The 15,961-nt window shown below is 39.8% G+C and overlaps 1 protein-coding gene across 1 annotated transcript in view; it reads left to right on the forward strand.

Annotated features, from left to right (window-relative positions):
* LOC117487738 (ecto-NOX disulfide-thiol exchanger 2-like) overlaps positions 1–15,961 on the forward strand; it is a gene marked incomplete at its 3' end in the record, with an annotated part of 44,035 nt that overhangs the window by 16,226 nt on the left and 11,848 nt on the right. The window contains 4 exon segments of the mRNA XM_034136398.1: positions 1,427–1,582; positions 10,941–11,147; positions 14,391–14,471; positions 14,474–14,623. Coding sequence (XP_033992289.1) covers positions 1,427–1,582; positions 10,941–11,147; positions 14,391–14,471; positions 14,474–14,623 — 594 coding nt within the window.

Consider the following 15,961-nt stretch of genomic DNA (forward strand, 5'->3'; position numbering starts at 1 on the left):
CCCTTTTTTAGAGATTTGGGTATGGAGGAAAATAGAGAGGGTTGTGTTTTCTGACACTTGGTGAGTTCCCTGGAACACCGGGGACACATATTCATGTATAAAAGACGTACAAAAGTGCATTTTGCATGATAGGTCCCCTTTAAACAATTTCAACTGCAGTTTCTAAATGATGTTGCTCTGTGCATTATTCTTTAGTCAGTCGAAAGATAGTTATTTTTCCATATCATTTTCACACAGCAATGCTATAAACATTTAGTTTCTAATGAAAAGCAGTACATCTTGATTCGACGTGGGAATAATTGGATCAGATTTTATGGCTCTGTCTTTTTTTTGCTGCTTCACACTCTCTCCCTCCATGTTATCCATCTTCCTCTCCTACTCCTTCACCTCACCAAAATAAGTCATTCATCGCTCTGCCATCCGAGCAGTGTGTTCATTATCACCTGCCTCCTCTCCCCGTGTCACCTGGCTACAGACGGATGTCGGGGTCATCAAGAGGAGACAGAGAAAGTCAGTCGAGCTACCGCAGTATCGCAGCTCTTCAATCTTTATGTTGTTCAGTTCAGCAGCATCGTGTCCCTGAACTTTTTCCATTCCTCCAACTTCTTCACCGCATAATCAAACCACATCTGTCTTTCTCTGTTGACTCCCCCAGAAAAAGAAAAGTTATACGCCAGACCTCTTGAACATTGCATCAGGGTTTTGTTGCGCTTTCATTTCAGTTTTGTCTCAGTCAAGTTTTGTCTCACACATGGGGATGGAGACTTGGCATGCACATAAACACACACATGCACACAATAATAACCTCTGCTGCTGTCTGCTGCAGGTGCAGTGGAGACTCTTGGGAGAGGACAATGTATTTCCATATCAAAAAAAGCCGGGAACGCGTGCGAGATCTGTTTGTTTGTGTGAGCCCAGGTGCAGTCTAAATTAGTACCTCTGAATATAAAGTCTGTATTTTTTTAAGGAATTTCTTTTTGATGTTACAGGTCATCATTCAAAGACTAAAGAGGAGGAGATGGAGAGCAAAAAGTGTGTGTGTGAAAAAGAGAGATTGAGAGAATTAAAGACATCAGGAGAGGGAGTAAGATTAAAAAAAGACCAAGTAAAAATAGTTTAAATATTCATGTTTTTCATCAGTTGATTTATTCATAAGTGGCTGATATATTCAGTTATTTATAAACTGCTTCTGTGTCACTGCTGTTGACAGATGAGTTGCTCTGTGTTCCTGTAGGAAGTACACAATGTTAAATGTAACACGATACAACCCAACTTTTCCTCAAATAATGACACAGTAAAGGTTAGCTGTGACTGAATAACTGTTATGAGACAAAAGCTAATGTCTTAATGTGTGTGTCACAGCTTCCTCAGCGGCTGCTGTGCTACACGCTCTCTATTCTCATCCATGTTTCTCTCCTGACTCCAGATTTTGACCCCAGTCTCGGGCTGATGACTGGCATTACCCCGATAAATCCCATGATGCCTGGCCTGGGCCTGGCTCTCCCGCCCCTATCCCAGGATGCACCAGTTGTCAAGGAGATCATCCACTGCAATACCTGCACGCTGTTTCCTCCCAACCACAGTAAGTCTCCTCTGCTGCTGTAACAAATATAAGCATCGCGGAAACGCTGCGAGCTGACCCGTCATCAGCGAGCCTGAAGCATATTTTATTTATCCATGCAGCAGTGTGCATTATCTATGACTTATCTCTGTCCTCACACTCGCACTCTGAAAAGACCCCTATGCACCACTCAGCCTGATATTGTGTGACCACGAAGAGGTGTGTATTCTTTCTTAATGTCACCTTTAATACCCCTACGTACGGCAGAGCGGAGCTGATTTGCATCCCATTTCATCAGAAAGGAGGAGGGGGTGTGATTAAAGGAGGTATTAAGGTGTGTATGCATGCAGGCGTTCACTTGTGTGATGTCTGTGAATGTATAATTAGAGGAGTGACCTCTGTTAACACAGAACACAGCGCTCCTGTCTTCAATGTGCCAGGCCAGAGAGGTAATGTCCTCCTCTTAGCTCAACTCACCCTTATCGCTGTATCTCTTCCTAATCTCACTTCAGCTGCTCGCTATACTGTACCACACACATATATAGCCCCCCCCCCCCCCTTTTTTATTTACCTTCCCTCTCTATGATATACTGCATCTCCTTTCCTTCCTTGTTTAAGAGGTCAAATCAACTGAATTAACTGATCACCTCCGAGGCTTCCAGCTACTACTTCCACTTCAAAAGATCTCTGTCAGGCTCTGACTGTTACATATGTATTTGTACTAACCAAGCGGGAACCAAGGTGCTGATAGTAAAGCCAATGCATTGCTTTGGACCATTCTTTCTAATGGCGTGCAGGGGGCGTCGCAAAAAATAAGTTTAATTGTGTTAAAGTCTATGAGAAATTACCTCACTGGTTGATAAAGCAGGGTAAGCTTTAGGAGGTGGATACCTTGTGATGAGAGGTCACTACCACAGCTTTTCTCAGTTTTGTTTTTTCTGTGTTTTCCTAACCTTAAAATAGTATGGTTGTTCTTAGCTTCACCCAAAATGCCAGAAACGTCCACAAACCAATGGGTGATGTCCGCAGTGCCAACGTCAACTTTTTAACAACATTTATGGTGCAAATACACCCCCTCTTTTGCACACACATGCCTGGACAAACAAACCTGTGTGGACATTTTTACTATGAAATATTTGTGAATCAGGATCTGAAATAAATGGGGCCCTCTGTAACCTAATCCTTGAACTGTCACACAATGGGGTTTGAAAATGATTATGAAAGGGGAAAAGGACCCTGCTCTCATAATTTAATTGTTAAATTGTTGTTATTACTTAAAGCTACAGTACTGTCCCCTGCGGGCCATTGTAGGTGATTCATGGTAATTGGTCTAATCTTTCCTCTCGGTTCTGAAGGAATAAAAGGAGACATGTTCTTATAATTGCAAGAAAGCTCTTTTCCTGAACCAGGAGAGCAGCATGTGTTGTTATACGAAATGACAGTTCAGGAAAAGTTAAACAGGCAGAATCATATAAAACTGAGCAATAGAGGAGTGGAAAGTGGACTGAACACCATGCCTGGTTCTGGGATGACTCCCTCAGGGGCCGTAGCCTCTGTTACACGAGTCCACCCCCTAATAGCCTTCAATAAACCCACTGGAATTCATACCAAGATGCAGCGCAAATGTATTATTACAAATTTCAATACATTTTTCAAGAAAACAACTAAATAGGATAAGGTGATATGCCCATGTGTGCAGTGTAATGATTTCTCTATAGCATTTATACCCTGGATATGTCCCCTTTAATATCTCTATATGGGACCATTCTGGGTAATGTTGCAAAGGCCTTATCGGGACTGCTTATTGAGAAAATGGGGTTTATTGTACTTCGCATCAATGGGAGTGAACTCCCTTGATTTGTCCGGTGTCTAACTTACACCCCCATCTGGTTTCTATCATTTATATGTGAACTTAAAGCTTTTGTAATCAAATGCATTTTCTGTCTAAACTTGGAACAAACCATTAAATATTTTTCAAGACATTGTGTACATGACAGTAAAAAGACCATGTATGTAGAGAAAGGCAGTGGGAGCAAACAGGACTGTAATACTGGAGGGCACTAGTTGTGTGGGTGTTGAGTTATTAACAATATCATAATATTATTAATCTTGAAATATTATATTATCATTTTGGTTTAAATTACATCCTGACTTATTACGTATTGTAATAATATTTAGTTCCTAATTTCAGTGCTATTTTCACATTTGTTTTTAAATCCACCTGTGTCAATAAACCAGAATACAACTAAACTCAATTCCTTCACATTTAATGCCCCTTTATTATATCAAGACATATTAACATTGTTGAACATACAGCAAAAAGAGACTACTAAAAAATAAAACATTTTCTTCTCACTCGCATCCTGTTAATAATTCAACATGATCCATTGTGTTCACTCCCTGTGGGAGGAACTGTCGACCTTCCTTTGGAGAAAACTTTGTGTCTGGGGGCTTTTGCAAGGCTGCCTCATATCACATGGGAAGACATCCTTTTCAACCTAGACTGTTAGTGAGAGCTCCCCTTTACAACCAGCATGGGAGTCTGCCTTTGATACCAAGTGTCTTTGAGTTCAGTTTTCACCCCTAGTATAAAGCATCACTGTCACAGTTCACTGCAGACAGAAAAAGGTATCCAAACAATACATTAACAATAGAGTATTTACCACCCACCTTTCGGCCATTTCACGCTAATGATCACAGATGAACACATGGGTGAAAAATAGCATTCTGCACCTGAGGCTGAAATCAGGTGTCAGACTTGTATCTTTGTATCTCGCCTTTTGCAGGGTTGTTTTTCTTCCCTTTTTGTCTTCATGCAGGATCAGAATCAAAGTTAGCCTTGGCCTCAGAGCCCTGTTACTAAAATGTAGTTATTTTTCAATTCAAGCCTTTACTTGAACCCTCTGAGTCTTTTTATTGTGTATGTGACAAAAGATTTAAATATGAACAGCAAAGAAGCTAAAGAAATATTTATTTTTGAAAAGAGTCACACACAGGGATTCATATTGCATGCAGCTCAGTCGGTTAAGGACATCTTCTCCTACGGGCCTTTCACACACAAAACTTAAGCACTCTACTTCTTGTAGAGCACGTTGGATAAAAGCATCCACCCAATGGTGTGTTCAGATATAATGTGGGCCGTGCATTAAGCTGCTTGAAAGAAAATCTCTCCACCTTTTCTACAATCTTCACACATCTTTGAAACTTTTTCCTGCCAGTTTCATTTTCACTTACCTTTTCTCTCATACAATCTGTCTCCCTCTATTCATTTCCTTCCTTTTTCGTCACCTGGCAAGAAGCACGCCATAGACAGGAAGCCAATTTACTCCTAACATGAAAGAGTAGCACTTTCTTTCCCCTTTTTAAAAGGTGCCACTGACGCCTTTTACAATAGAAGGTGTCAAAACTGTCTGTTGAAACCAATAAGAAAACATTCCTTCGTACAGCAGCAAGTTTTAAAGTGCCATCTAAATAACAGCATCTCAGAGTGGGATTTAACGCGGCAATGTATTCTAACAGATGGGAAGACGTTCATCCAGAACCAAGCGGAGCCATTGAGGAGATTTCTTGGCTCACTGGTAGGTTTCTACTGTAATTGAAGCCTGTGGGGTTCTTCTGAGGGGGTCACAGCGTGATAAAGCTCCGCCACAGGGCACAACGCAGGGGGTCACAATAGATGGTTGACATGCGTCTTTCTCTAAATGTATTTAGAAAGTACCATAGGGTGTTTGCATATGATGTGTGTGTGGGGGGGTACAACAACTTGGGTAAAAAATGGAAAACGTGGACAGAAATGCTTCTTTCAACTAGAGGATGATTGTGAGTCAGTGCTCTATTTCCTAAGGTATCTGTTATGTGTTCAGCAGGCGATAGCACTGAGTGTGTTTGTGTGTGATGGGCATAGAGGGCAGCAGGTTGCATATGGCCGCTATCACAGGAAGCAGGACCCCCAGCTACTCCACCTCCGACACTGCACGCAGCTCTCTCCTCATTGACCTTTAACTGAACATGCCTGAAGCTCAGCCTCTCTCTATCTATCATGCTTAAACTTATCTGCATTTGACCACACTTTTTCACTTGCATATCATGACTGGTTTTGTTTTTGAAGCTACCAATACCTTTTTTAACTTTTTTATTAGGCCATTGCAGTTAATTAAACTGCAGATCCTACTATGAATATTTGTAAAAACGATTATTTTCATAAGCAATTCAACTGTAAAATATTTAAGTATCATCAAGCTATTTCCTCATTCACAATTTAAAAGCACATATATTATTACGATATAAAAATACCTATAATTTCATTTGAGAGATAACAATTAATTCCTTATTATTTTTGTCATTTTTCTACCATTGTTTGACTTGTTTATTACTCAATATTTATGATTGGTTTGCATTAAGGCACAAAAGTGAATATCTTAACGGTAACAACTGTTTGTAAATCATAAGAATAATAATAGTGTCAACTATAACCACAGTTTTGTTTCCAGACAGGGTTTTTTGACTTTATCTTCTTCTCCTAACACAGAAAACCTTCAACTTTGATATATATTTCCTCATGACTACAACACACACACACACACACACCCATTTTTGTCCCTGGTCTTTTAATACTTAAGACCTACATTTCATTCTCTGCTTCAGGGAATTACTTTGTTCGTGTTTTTAATGGTCATCATTTCCTCCAGCTCTTCTACTTTTTCATCGATGTCAGGCTTGTCTTCCTGTAATTACCCTCAAGTAAAAGACCAAAGATGCCCTTCAGAACCCTCCTGTCTACGTGCCTACATTTCTCAAACGTCCCCAATATGGATTTCAACCTCTTTCAAAGCCAAACATTTGGTAATGCAGTCACATCTCCAATGTGTCTGGGAAATGTTATATTTTAAAGGTAGGCTTTTATGAAGCAAGGATGTCAGCTAAATGTCAGATTGTTGCTTTGTTGTCCTCCTCGCTCATCAGCCGAAACCCTGTCATAAATCGTAATTTAATGCTGAATCATGCAATGAAGCGTGGCAGTTTTTTAGCTGACTACAAAGTAAAGGCAGGGAAACTATCACCTTGGTGCTGTCCTAGCATTGGTGTGTAAGTGTGTGTGTGTGTTTGTGTGTGTGTGTGTTTTCTGGCTTTGAGTATGCGAGTGAGAGTGAGTATGTGCATGTTCCAATTTAATGCCATCATCATCGCCAAGGTCAGGGGACGAAGGCATTTGGGCCATGTGCCAGAGCAAGCTGTGACATGAGGAGGACGAAGCCATAAAGTGCATTTGATGTGTTTTACCATAACTTTGCTACAGGCTCTCCAGCACTAAAGCTACAGCACTGGATAATGACTCCTCTTGGGCCTATAATTTAAAATGTCATGTCCAACCTTTGGAGTACTGAGAGAAAAACACACTATATCTTTTTATAATTTAGCAGATGATTGATGGAAAGTCGCATGAGTTGGGCCACGGCTTTATAGCCATGGGAAAGTGGTTTCAGCCTCTCAAAGTGGACATGAATGAGTCCTACATTTCTGCTCTGCTTGAGGTACATTTCACATAACTGCTGGATCCAATTTGTTCGGTGAGCCAGCAAACGTCACTGTACTTTTATGTCTGCCGCTGTTAAAATGTGATTGTCTGTGTTATAAACCAACTGTGTGTTAAAACATATGGGTACAACTTATTGAACATTTACAATACAAGAACATGTCAAGCAGTTGCTTTCACAGCTGTAGCTCAGTGCACTTAACATGAAACACTTTAATTGTTAACATCAGCTGTGTAAGCCTTGTATTCAGCTTTACATGATTTAATTTATTTTCATTTCCAACATATTTAAAGCTTACATTCAATCAATATCTGTGGTCAATGTTTTTGACTGAGATTTGCCTGCTTATTAGGTTCATCAGGCTTAGACTAAGACAGTCTTTTAAAACAACCCTGAACAAAGATTGTATCAGGAGGTTATATTGTATAATAATCATTACATTTAGTCAGACAGATGTTGATTTAACTTGCTGTCTAATTGCAATGTTTTATACCAAGGGGTTTATCTAATATTGTGTACATTGCATTTAATGATATGCCAACTTAACTTGAGTTATGCATCAAACCATATTGTATAGGTTTGATAACAGTGCTAACATTAAATCCCAAATGTCCGTGTTTCCCTTGTGTCGACTAAACCAGTCACTCATATCATCCATGGCAAACCTCATCTTTCTGAGATTACATCGGTAAACATTTATCTTTATTCAGTCAGAGAGGTCCTTCATGGTTCAAACCATCGATACAAAAGGATCAACCCTCTCTCAGAGACCAGAGGGATTTCATTTCTATGCTAGGTAAAGCATGACATGATTATCTCTGTAATATTAAAAATGATTCAGGCATTTTGTTCCATGGTATTGCTTGTCGTTCTCCCTTTCCATCATGGTTTGGTCAATCCTTCCCTTACTGTTTATTTCATCATTACCCTGTAAGGAGAGGGGCTTCTTACTTCACTGAACGTCAGGCTCATTATTGTAGTGAGCAAGGATTCTGTTGTATTGATAACTGCCCTGACCTGCTGAAAGTGGTCGGCCTCCACCCTACTGCAATGAACACAGCTCATTTATGGAGGAATATAGACAGGTGTTCATGTGAAGTTGGACATTAGGGACTTAGCGCTGGGCAGGTTGCAGGTGATTAGAGATCATCAGAGGGCCTGCTCACTAGCTAAATTAATATGACCAGCCAGGGAAATCATTACAGTGTAGACTATCAGACTGATTAACAACATTGAGACTGTCTCCTTCCCCTGCCATATTACTCACAAATTCTCTATACCTAAACATCTCATTATCGTCCCACAAAGAGCCTGTTAAAACCTTTCAAAACTAAATATCTGTAAGGTAATCACAGTTGTATCTCGACGCTATCCATGCACATGTCACCAAAATGTTCCACTAATAATATAACTATTACATCATCCTTTTTGGCCCTCTGGTTCTTCTCTTTATATTTAACCTCTTCAAAAAATACCCAGTTATGGAATTCATTTCCACTGCTATGATGACAATGAGACTGAGCTGTATCTTCCATTAAAGGCAGATGATCATTCCCAAATTATACATTAAGAGGCTTTTTGTGTGTGCTCTAAAAAACTCAATGCCATGCACTTTCCTGCTCAGCCAAATTCAGCCTTTTTTCAGCCAACATAGTTACATTTCAGTATTTTCCATCCATGGCCCTAACTCATGTTTTTGTTTCATTGGATTACTGTAATGTTGTTGTTGTTGTTGTTGTTGTTGCCGGGCCTGCCGTGTGCTGTACTATTATTCTTCAGATTGTTAAAAACTCGATTTATTTATTTATTTCATCGTTTATTTGGCAGGGACAATGCACAGTAATGACCACTTAAAACAGTCAAATGTGTTAAGCGTAACAGTGCCAGATTTAGCTTTGAGCTCATTTCCATCCGCAGTCCCTCACATAAAACATTTAAGAAAATTACATTTTACAAACATAGCAAAAACAAAATACATGATATGCAAAAAGTGCAAAAGAGCAAGAGCAGCATACACAAGTATTTGCCACATGGCAGTACAATATAGCAGCTACGACATATAAAGTGCAAGAAAAGATTTCATTGCAATATCAATAAAACTTGACCTTATTAAGCCCATTTGACCTTCCCTTCATTGGCTCCCTGTTCATGCCAGATCCGCTTAAGGGTGCTTTTGAGGAACTCTAAAGAAAAGTGTGTGGCCCAGGTCTTATATGTTTAGCAATACCTGGAAGATTCTTGACATATTCCTGGATCTGTATTTTTCTAATATGTTACCAATCTATCTATAATATTGTTCTCATGACTATGTTGCATATCTTGCCACACATGTTGAGATGTGGTGAGATGTCTCCCACCTCTGTTGCTCTTAATGGTTTCTAACTTGTTTACCTCTTATTGAGGGTCAGAAGGACAGAGAGAGGCAGTTCACTAATTTGAGGCAAATGTGTGATATACTGTGGGGCTATGCAGATAAATGGAACAATTTAACTTAGCCAGGAAATAATTCTCTCAGACTATATTCCTATGGCTCAAAACATGTCAAGTTAAGGTGCATACACATTTTTAGCCTAATGAACCTTATAAATGTCAAGAAGATGAAATATCACCATCCAGTTATTCTTTGTGTAATGTGGCTTAAATATAGAGTAATTTAAAAGCACTCACTTTTATGTATTTAATGGCCATTTCATGTAATGAGACATAATCATAATTACCTCTGCTGTTCCAGCCTCATACTAAAACTTTATTTATATATTCAAAGGCTTTTTTCAGTCCTGAATTCAGCTTTTGTAGGTTTTTCTATGGAACAACAAAAGACAAACGAGTGCTTGCTGTTTACAGTTAAAACATTGAGGCAATTACAATGTATGTTTGAGTGTGAGCAATGAATGCAGTTTGAATACATGGTGTGCTATATGAACAGTTAAAGTTGGGAAAGTTTGAATAGTTGTTTTCTATTTTTTGCAGGCTGTTTTTATTGTTGGAAATCAAAACTACAAAAGTGTCACAACCTATAGCAGATCTTTGGATGCTGACCTCATAATCAATACAGGTGAAAGACAGACAGAAATATACCGAAAGAAAACAATTTCTAAGGCTAAGACTAAGACTAGGGACCCATATGTCAGAATGCTATTCATAGACTTCAGCTCAGCATTCAACACCATCATCCCCCAGCAGCTTGTACAAAAACTTACAGACCTGGGCCCCTGAACTCTCCCCTCCCTCTCTCTCTCCCCCTCTCTGACATCTCTCCCCTGAACTCTCCACCCTGCCTCCGACCTTTCTCCCCTGCCCCAAATGGTCCTGGACTCTAACCCCCTAACTCACTTTTCTGCCCATCTCCGCTGCTACTGCACTGAAACTGTACTTTGAACACTTAAATTATATTATTAACATTTTAAACTGTATACCCCGGTTATCTAGGCCCTTTGTTGTGTTTAATGTATACCATGTTTATCTAGGCCCTTTTTGTTTTTTGTTTGATGTATATATGTCACACTGTAGGACTGCGGGAAACGATATTTCGAGATATCTGGATGTACAACATGTAGAATTCTTGACTTTGACTTTGACTTTGAATTGACTTCATGGGAACAATGCAAAGCCATAACTTTCCTTTCCAATTTTAAGTCTAGCTTACTGCTCAAAAACCTTGACATATTCTGACATCTTTCATGACTCAAACCGGTCTAAAACGTGATGCTGTAGCCAATTATTGAGGGTCAATCAACCGCATGCTTTCTCTGTATTTTCAGGAGCTTACATTCATACTGTGTTCAAATGTATAACTTCAATTGAAATAATTGTGTCTGTTTTCTTTGAATCTCCATGTTTGACAGACCTTCTGCCTCCGGCCACGAGGGAACGCCCTCCCGGGTGTAAGACGGTGTTTGTTGGCGGTCTGCCCGAGAACTCCACTGAGCAGCTCATCGTGGAGGTCTTTGGACAGTATGGGGACATTGCTGCAATCAGAAAGAGCAAGAAAAACTTCTGCCATATTCGATTTGCTGAGGAGTTCACTGTGGACAAGGCTCTTCTCCTCTCTGGTGAGATATATTTACTCTAAAAACGATGGTAACTCTTTTACCCAGGTTTCCAAATGCTCAAACTCAATTATACTGTCATGTTTGAGATCATGTCTTTTTATTAGAGAAAGAACATTTTGTGTCCAATGTCAGTTTGTTGTTTTTTTGCCATATCGTCTCTGTGGTGCAATGGAAACCCCAACAAACTTCCAACCTTGTTTCTAGGTATGTATTGGTTTACATTGGGCTGAAAGGTCAGAGGATAACAGCTTTCTTTCTTAGCCACCTGGACAATATTGAATCTGTAGAGACCGCTTGTATTGTCAGTCCACTGCTATGAGTGCCCCGGGCGCTCCTTCACCTGAGGTGGAGGAAGAATGATGAGCTGTTAACCTTTACTCTGATGGAAATGAAAGGGCTGATATCTATCATTCAGCACTACGATTCTCCAGCCTCACACATTCACTCGGGACCGTCTGACAGATGGATAAATAGATGGAGGGGTGGAAGGACAGATAGATGGAAAGTTTGCTGCACTCCATACACATTGTTTGGGAGTGAACAACAATGGATATGTAGTTGAAGAAAAAAAAGTGTCATGTGTGTCGGGAAACCAACATGAGACAGAATGAATAGACTCAGTCATGATCTTTTGTATATTATGTATATATTTAATTTCTACATCTCCAGCTATATATTTACTTTGTTGTATTTTCTGCATTGTTGGTAAATTGGTAAAATTACATTACTTTTATTATTATTAATAAGCATACAGCTTTTATTTAAGGGTTACATCATTGTATGGTCTTAATACATTTTCTTTTGCACTTGGGACATCAATTCTCTGCAAACAGACTAAATTATCCTCAATTTGACGAACACCTTTATCGCAAATGTAAAATATTCTCTATCGTATACTGTAGGGATTCATTAGTGAACAGATTTACAGTTGCAATACTTTTACAGACATAGGTTATCAGACAAGCTCATGATTTTAATATATTCCCAACAGTACCTGCATTTATTTCTCCATGAAAATATCTTGAAAAACTCCCACACCATTCGAGAAAAACATTGTAGCCTGTAAACATAGCTGAAAACCCAAAATGCAAGTATCAAAACGAAAATGAGCATAACATGCTTCTTTGAACCTTGCGATTCAGAGCGAAGGTGCAATAAACACATACATGAACTCAAGTCACATTCAGGTAACCTCTATTTCACCTTTTCCTTTTACAAAATAGGTGAATACTGCCTTGAAACAGCTGTGTTTACATTATTTCATTTTCTGTGATGGAGAGAAGCGTTTGCAATGAGCAGAAGGTTCAGATGAGACGGCTTTGCTTGAAGTGTGTTACAGAGAGCAAAACAACTACTATACAATCTCCAAAAGCTTCGGAAACGTGTGTGGTGTTTTAACACATATTATTTACCAGGCATTTATTTCATTTGCAGCCCTCTTCTTTTTCCAAATGTTTTTACACAGTACGTTTAAAAGATGAAATCAACAGAGTATTTTTTCTCAAGTTTCATGGATGCATCATCACCTCCAGAGATTTCTATAACTGTTCAAATGGGCAAGCATGCAGTCATAATTACAGAAATCAAGATGTTTGTCAGTCAGTGAAACCCTAATATCAATGTATATTATTGTTCAGTTATTGATCGAGCGCTACGTCACTTAACTCAAATGGTCACACTCTTTCATCCTGTTTTTCTGGATCACACCACCATTTTTGTATCATTTGGAAATCCTTAAGCCGATGGCATGCTTATTTAAATTATCTTTGAGAGGAAGGGTACGCTCTGTTTAGTCATGTGACACCAGATGTCCTTTTTTTATTTTATCTCAGTCCTGCAGCATCTTCTGCCCAGACCCCTTAAATCTCTCCATGTGAAATGCAGGCCATATATTCCCTCTTCACAAAGCTCATTTAAAAGACCAGCCACTGCAATAATACCCTCTGAATTATTTATTGTGTGAGTGTGATTCCATCTACCTCTTCCCTACAGAAAGACTGGCACTATAAGTCCATCCATTAGCCAGATGACAGACCTGTGTAGCTTTCTCATAAATACTACTTTCTCAAACACACATACACTTGACGCACTGAGGTCTCCCTTTATTAAATATTAAGGCAAGCCGAGAGCAGAAGAACAGACTGGAAAACAACCCAAAACTCACTCGGGTATCTTCTGCTCACACCCAAAACCAACTGTATCTCCACTTTCCTCCGATGAGAGTATGTTGATGTTTTTGGAGTGGAAAGTCTGGCCCAGGGCTTTCTGAGCTTGTTTCCTAGTTTGAGAGTTCACACTGTAAACACCCCGGCCTCTTACAGATCACTACACCCCAGAGTCAGAACTAAACATGGAGAAGCAGCATTCAGTTATTATGCTCCAAATATCTGGAACGAACTCCCAGAAACCTGCAGGTCCGCTGCAACTCTTACTACTTTTAAATCCAGGCTGAAGACTTTTCTTTTTACCGCTGCTTTTAATTGAACTATTCACATCTTAAACTGCACTGTAACTTTTAACTTTTATCCATGTATTTTTTCTTTAATGTTTATTTTATTATCTTTTCTTTTTAATGACTGATTTTAAATGCCATTTTCATAATGTCTTCCATTTTTGTAAAGCACTTTGAATTGCCTTGTGTTGAAAGGTGCTATATAAATAAACTTGCCTTGCCTTACACCAATCAATTAACCAAACCAGTGTGACTGCTCTTCACACCCACACACAGGCAGGGAAATGAGCTCTGAGTGTCAAGTGGAAGGCAGTGGGGTGATGAAGGGCTACCACTGTCATTAGTGTCTGTACATAAAGAATAACAAGCTTTAGAGACTCAAGGGCTCGGCTTTTGTCTGTTTATGTATCGGCCTCTACACCTGGAGAGTAGCTGCCCGTGAAAACAAAGAGGAAGGATGTAGATTTCTATCTGAAGGCAAATGAGGACAAGTTGATCAATTTAACCTTGTGTGTGTGTAACCTTTTATCTTCGTATCTGTGTATATCTGCCTCTTTGTGCTTGTTACTTTGTCTGTGCTTATCTCTGTCTCTTAACTGTACATCTGAATCAAAATAGGTGTTGATGGAAATTGATATTTCACCCTGTTACCACTCTCATCCCATCGATTAAATGTCTCAGCTGTCTTTCATGTCCTCTGTTTTATCTCTATCTCTACACTCTATCTAATCCCCAGATTTCACCTTTTTTGATGTATTTGTCTCATACAAACCTCTCCTTCTTCTCCCCAGGTTACCGTATCCGTTTGGGCTCCAGCACAGACAAAAAAGACTCTGGCCGCCTCCACGTGGACTTCGCCCAGGCCAGAGACGATTGTACGAGTGGGAGTGTCACCAGCGCATGTTGGCCAGAGAGGAGAGGCACCGGCGCAAAATAGAGGACGATCTCTTCCGACCCCCCTCTCCTCCTCCCATCGCCCACTACTCTGAGCACGAGTGTAGTGAGCTTGGAGACAGGATCAAAGGTTGGTAGAGAAACATGAAACATGCAGACTGAGTGTATGAAGAGCATGCAATCAAGGTGGGAAGGTAAAAAGAAACTTGGAGAAGTTGGAACCATCTCAAATGGGCTAAGGCTTTAAAGATTTAAAGTGAATGCAAAAATGTGCAAATTGTAATTAGCCATGCTACTGGCGTTTCTTTACAGATATGTCAGTCAGTTGATCACCCACTTAAGTTTAGCCTGACATATTTATACACAACAACTATCAAATGGATTTCCATACAACTTGGAACACACACTCTTTTATACAGTCAATGGTAAAATGCTGCTGTGTCTAAGAAAAACTGTCTGTTGAACTAGCATGGCAATAAGCTGTCTACACAGAAAGTGTTTTTGCTGCGTCATCTGTCCCACACACAACTGACAGAACAGCTACACTTCAGTGTTAAATAGTCCAACCGTCTAAACACCAACTGTCTATTTTCTCCTTTTTACGCACGTAACCACAGTGATTGTGATTTACGCTCCTTCCCTGAACACAGGCTGTGTAGAGAGGAAACGTAGGGCTGGTGCTGCTGCTCCGCTAATATGCTGCTTTCACTACGTCTCCAGTATAAAGACACATTTTGGACTGCCATATAGTTCACTTGGTATAGCTGGCGGTCCATATTCTGGGGCTTGGTTCCCGTGTGGAGGCAGCGGTTTGAATCCAGCCTTGGCGGCATGTGTCTTCTCTTCTGTCTATCCATTTCAACGTTGTCCCTTCAATAAAGGTGCGGAAAAAAAGATAATAAACATTTCTGCTTGTTTGGATCATCATATAATCACCTAATCACTGCAGCTATAGTCGACATCTCTTGGATATGTATACATTTTAAATGTTACCCAGTGCAAAGCAAAATGAACTCCCGTAAATGGATGAAAAAAGGTTCACATTTATTTAGAGCCAGCAGTAACAGTAATCTAACTTCATCACATTTCATTAAGTGTTCACAATGTCTGCAGACTTTATCTTTTGACTATACTTGTACTTGTACTTTTAAAACGACTTGATACATGTTAATCATGTACCAACTGGTTTAATGGCTGTGGTTGAGTATTACATTACATTACATGTCATTTGTTAGACGCTTTTATCCAAAGTGACTTGCATACATTCAGTACTGTGGACAATCCCCACAGGAGCAATTTGGGGTGAAGTGTCTTGCCCAGGGACACAACGACATGCTGACTGCAGTGGGACTCGAACTTGCTACCCCCTGATTCGAAGTCCAGCACACCATCCACTGAGCCACAGCCGCCCAGTATAGTTCCATATTAAAAGACGTATAGGCAGAGAGTGTGCGGAAGGGGCTTATGG

Source organism: Trematomus bernacchii, unplaced genomic scaffold (assembly GCF_902827165.1).
Source record: "Trematomus bernacchii unplaced genomic scaffold, fTreBer1.1, whole genome shotgun sequence".
Taxonomy (NCBI): Eukaryota; Metazoa; Chordata; class Actinopteri; order Perciformes; family Nototheniidae; genus Trematomus; species Trematomus bernacchii.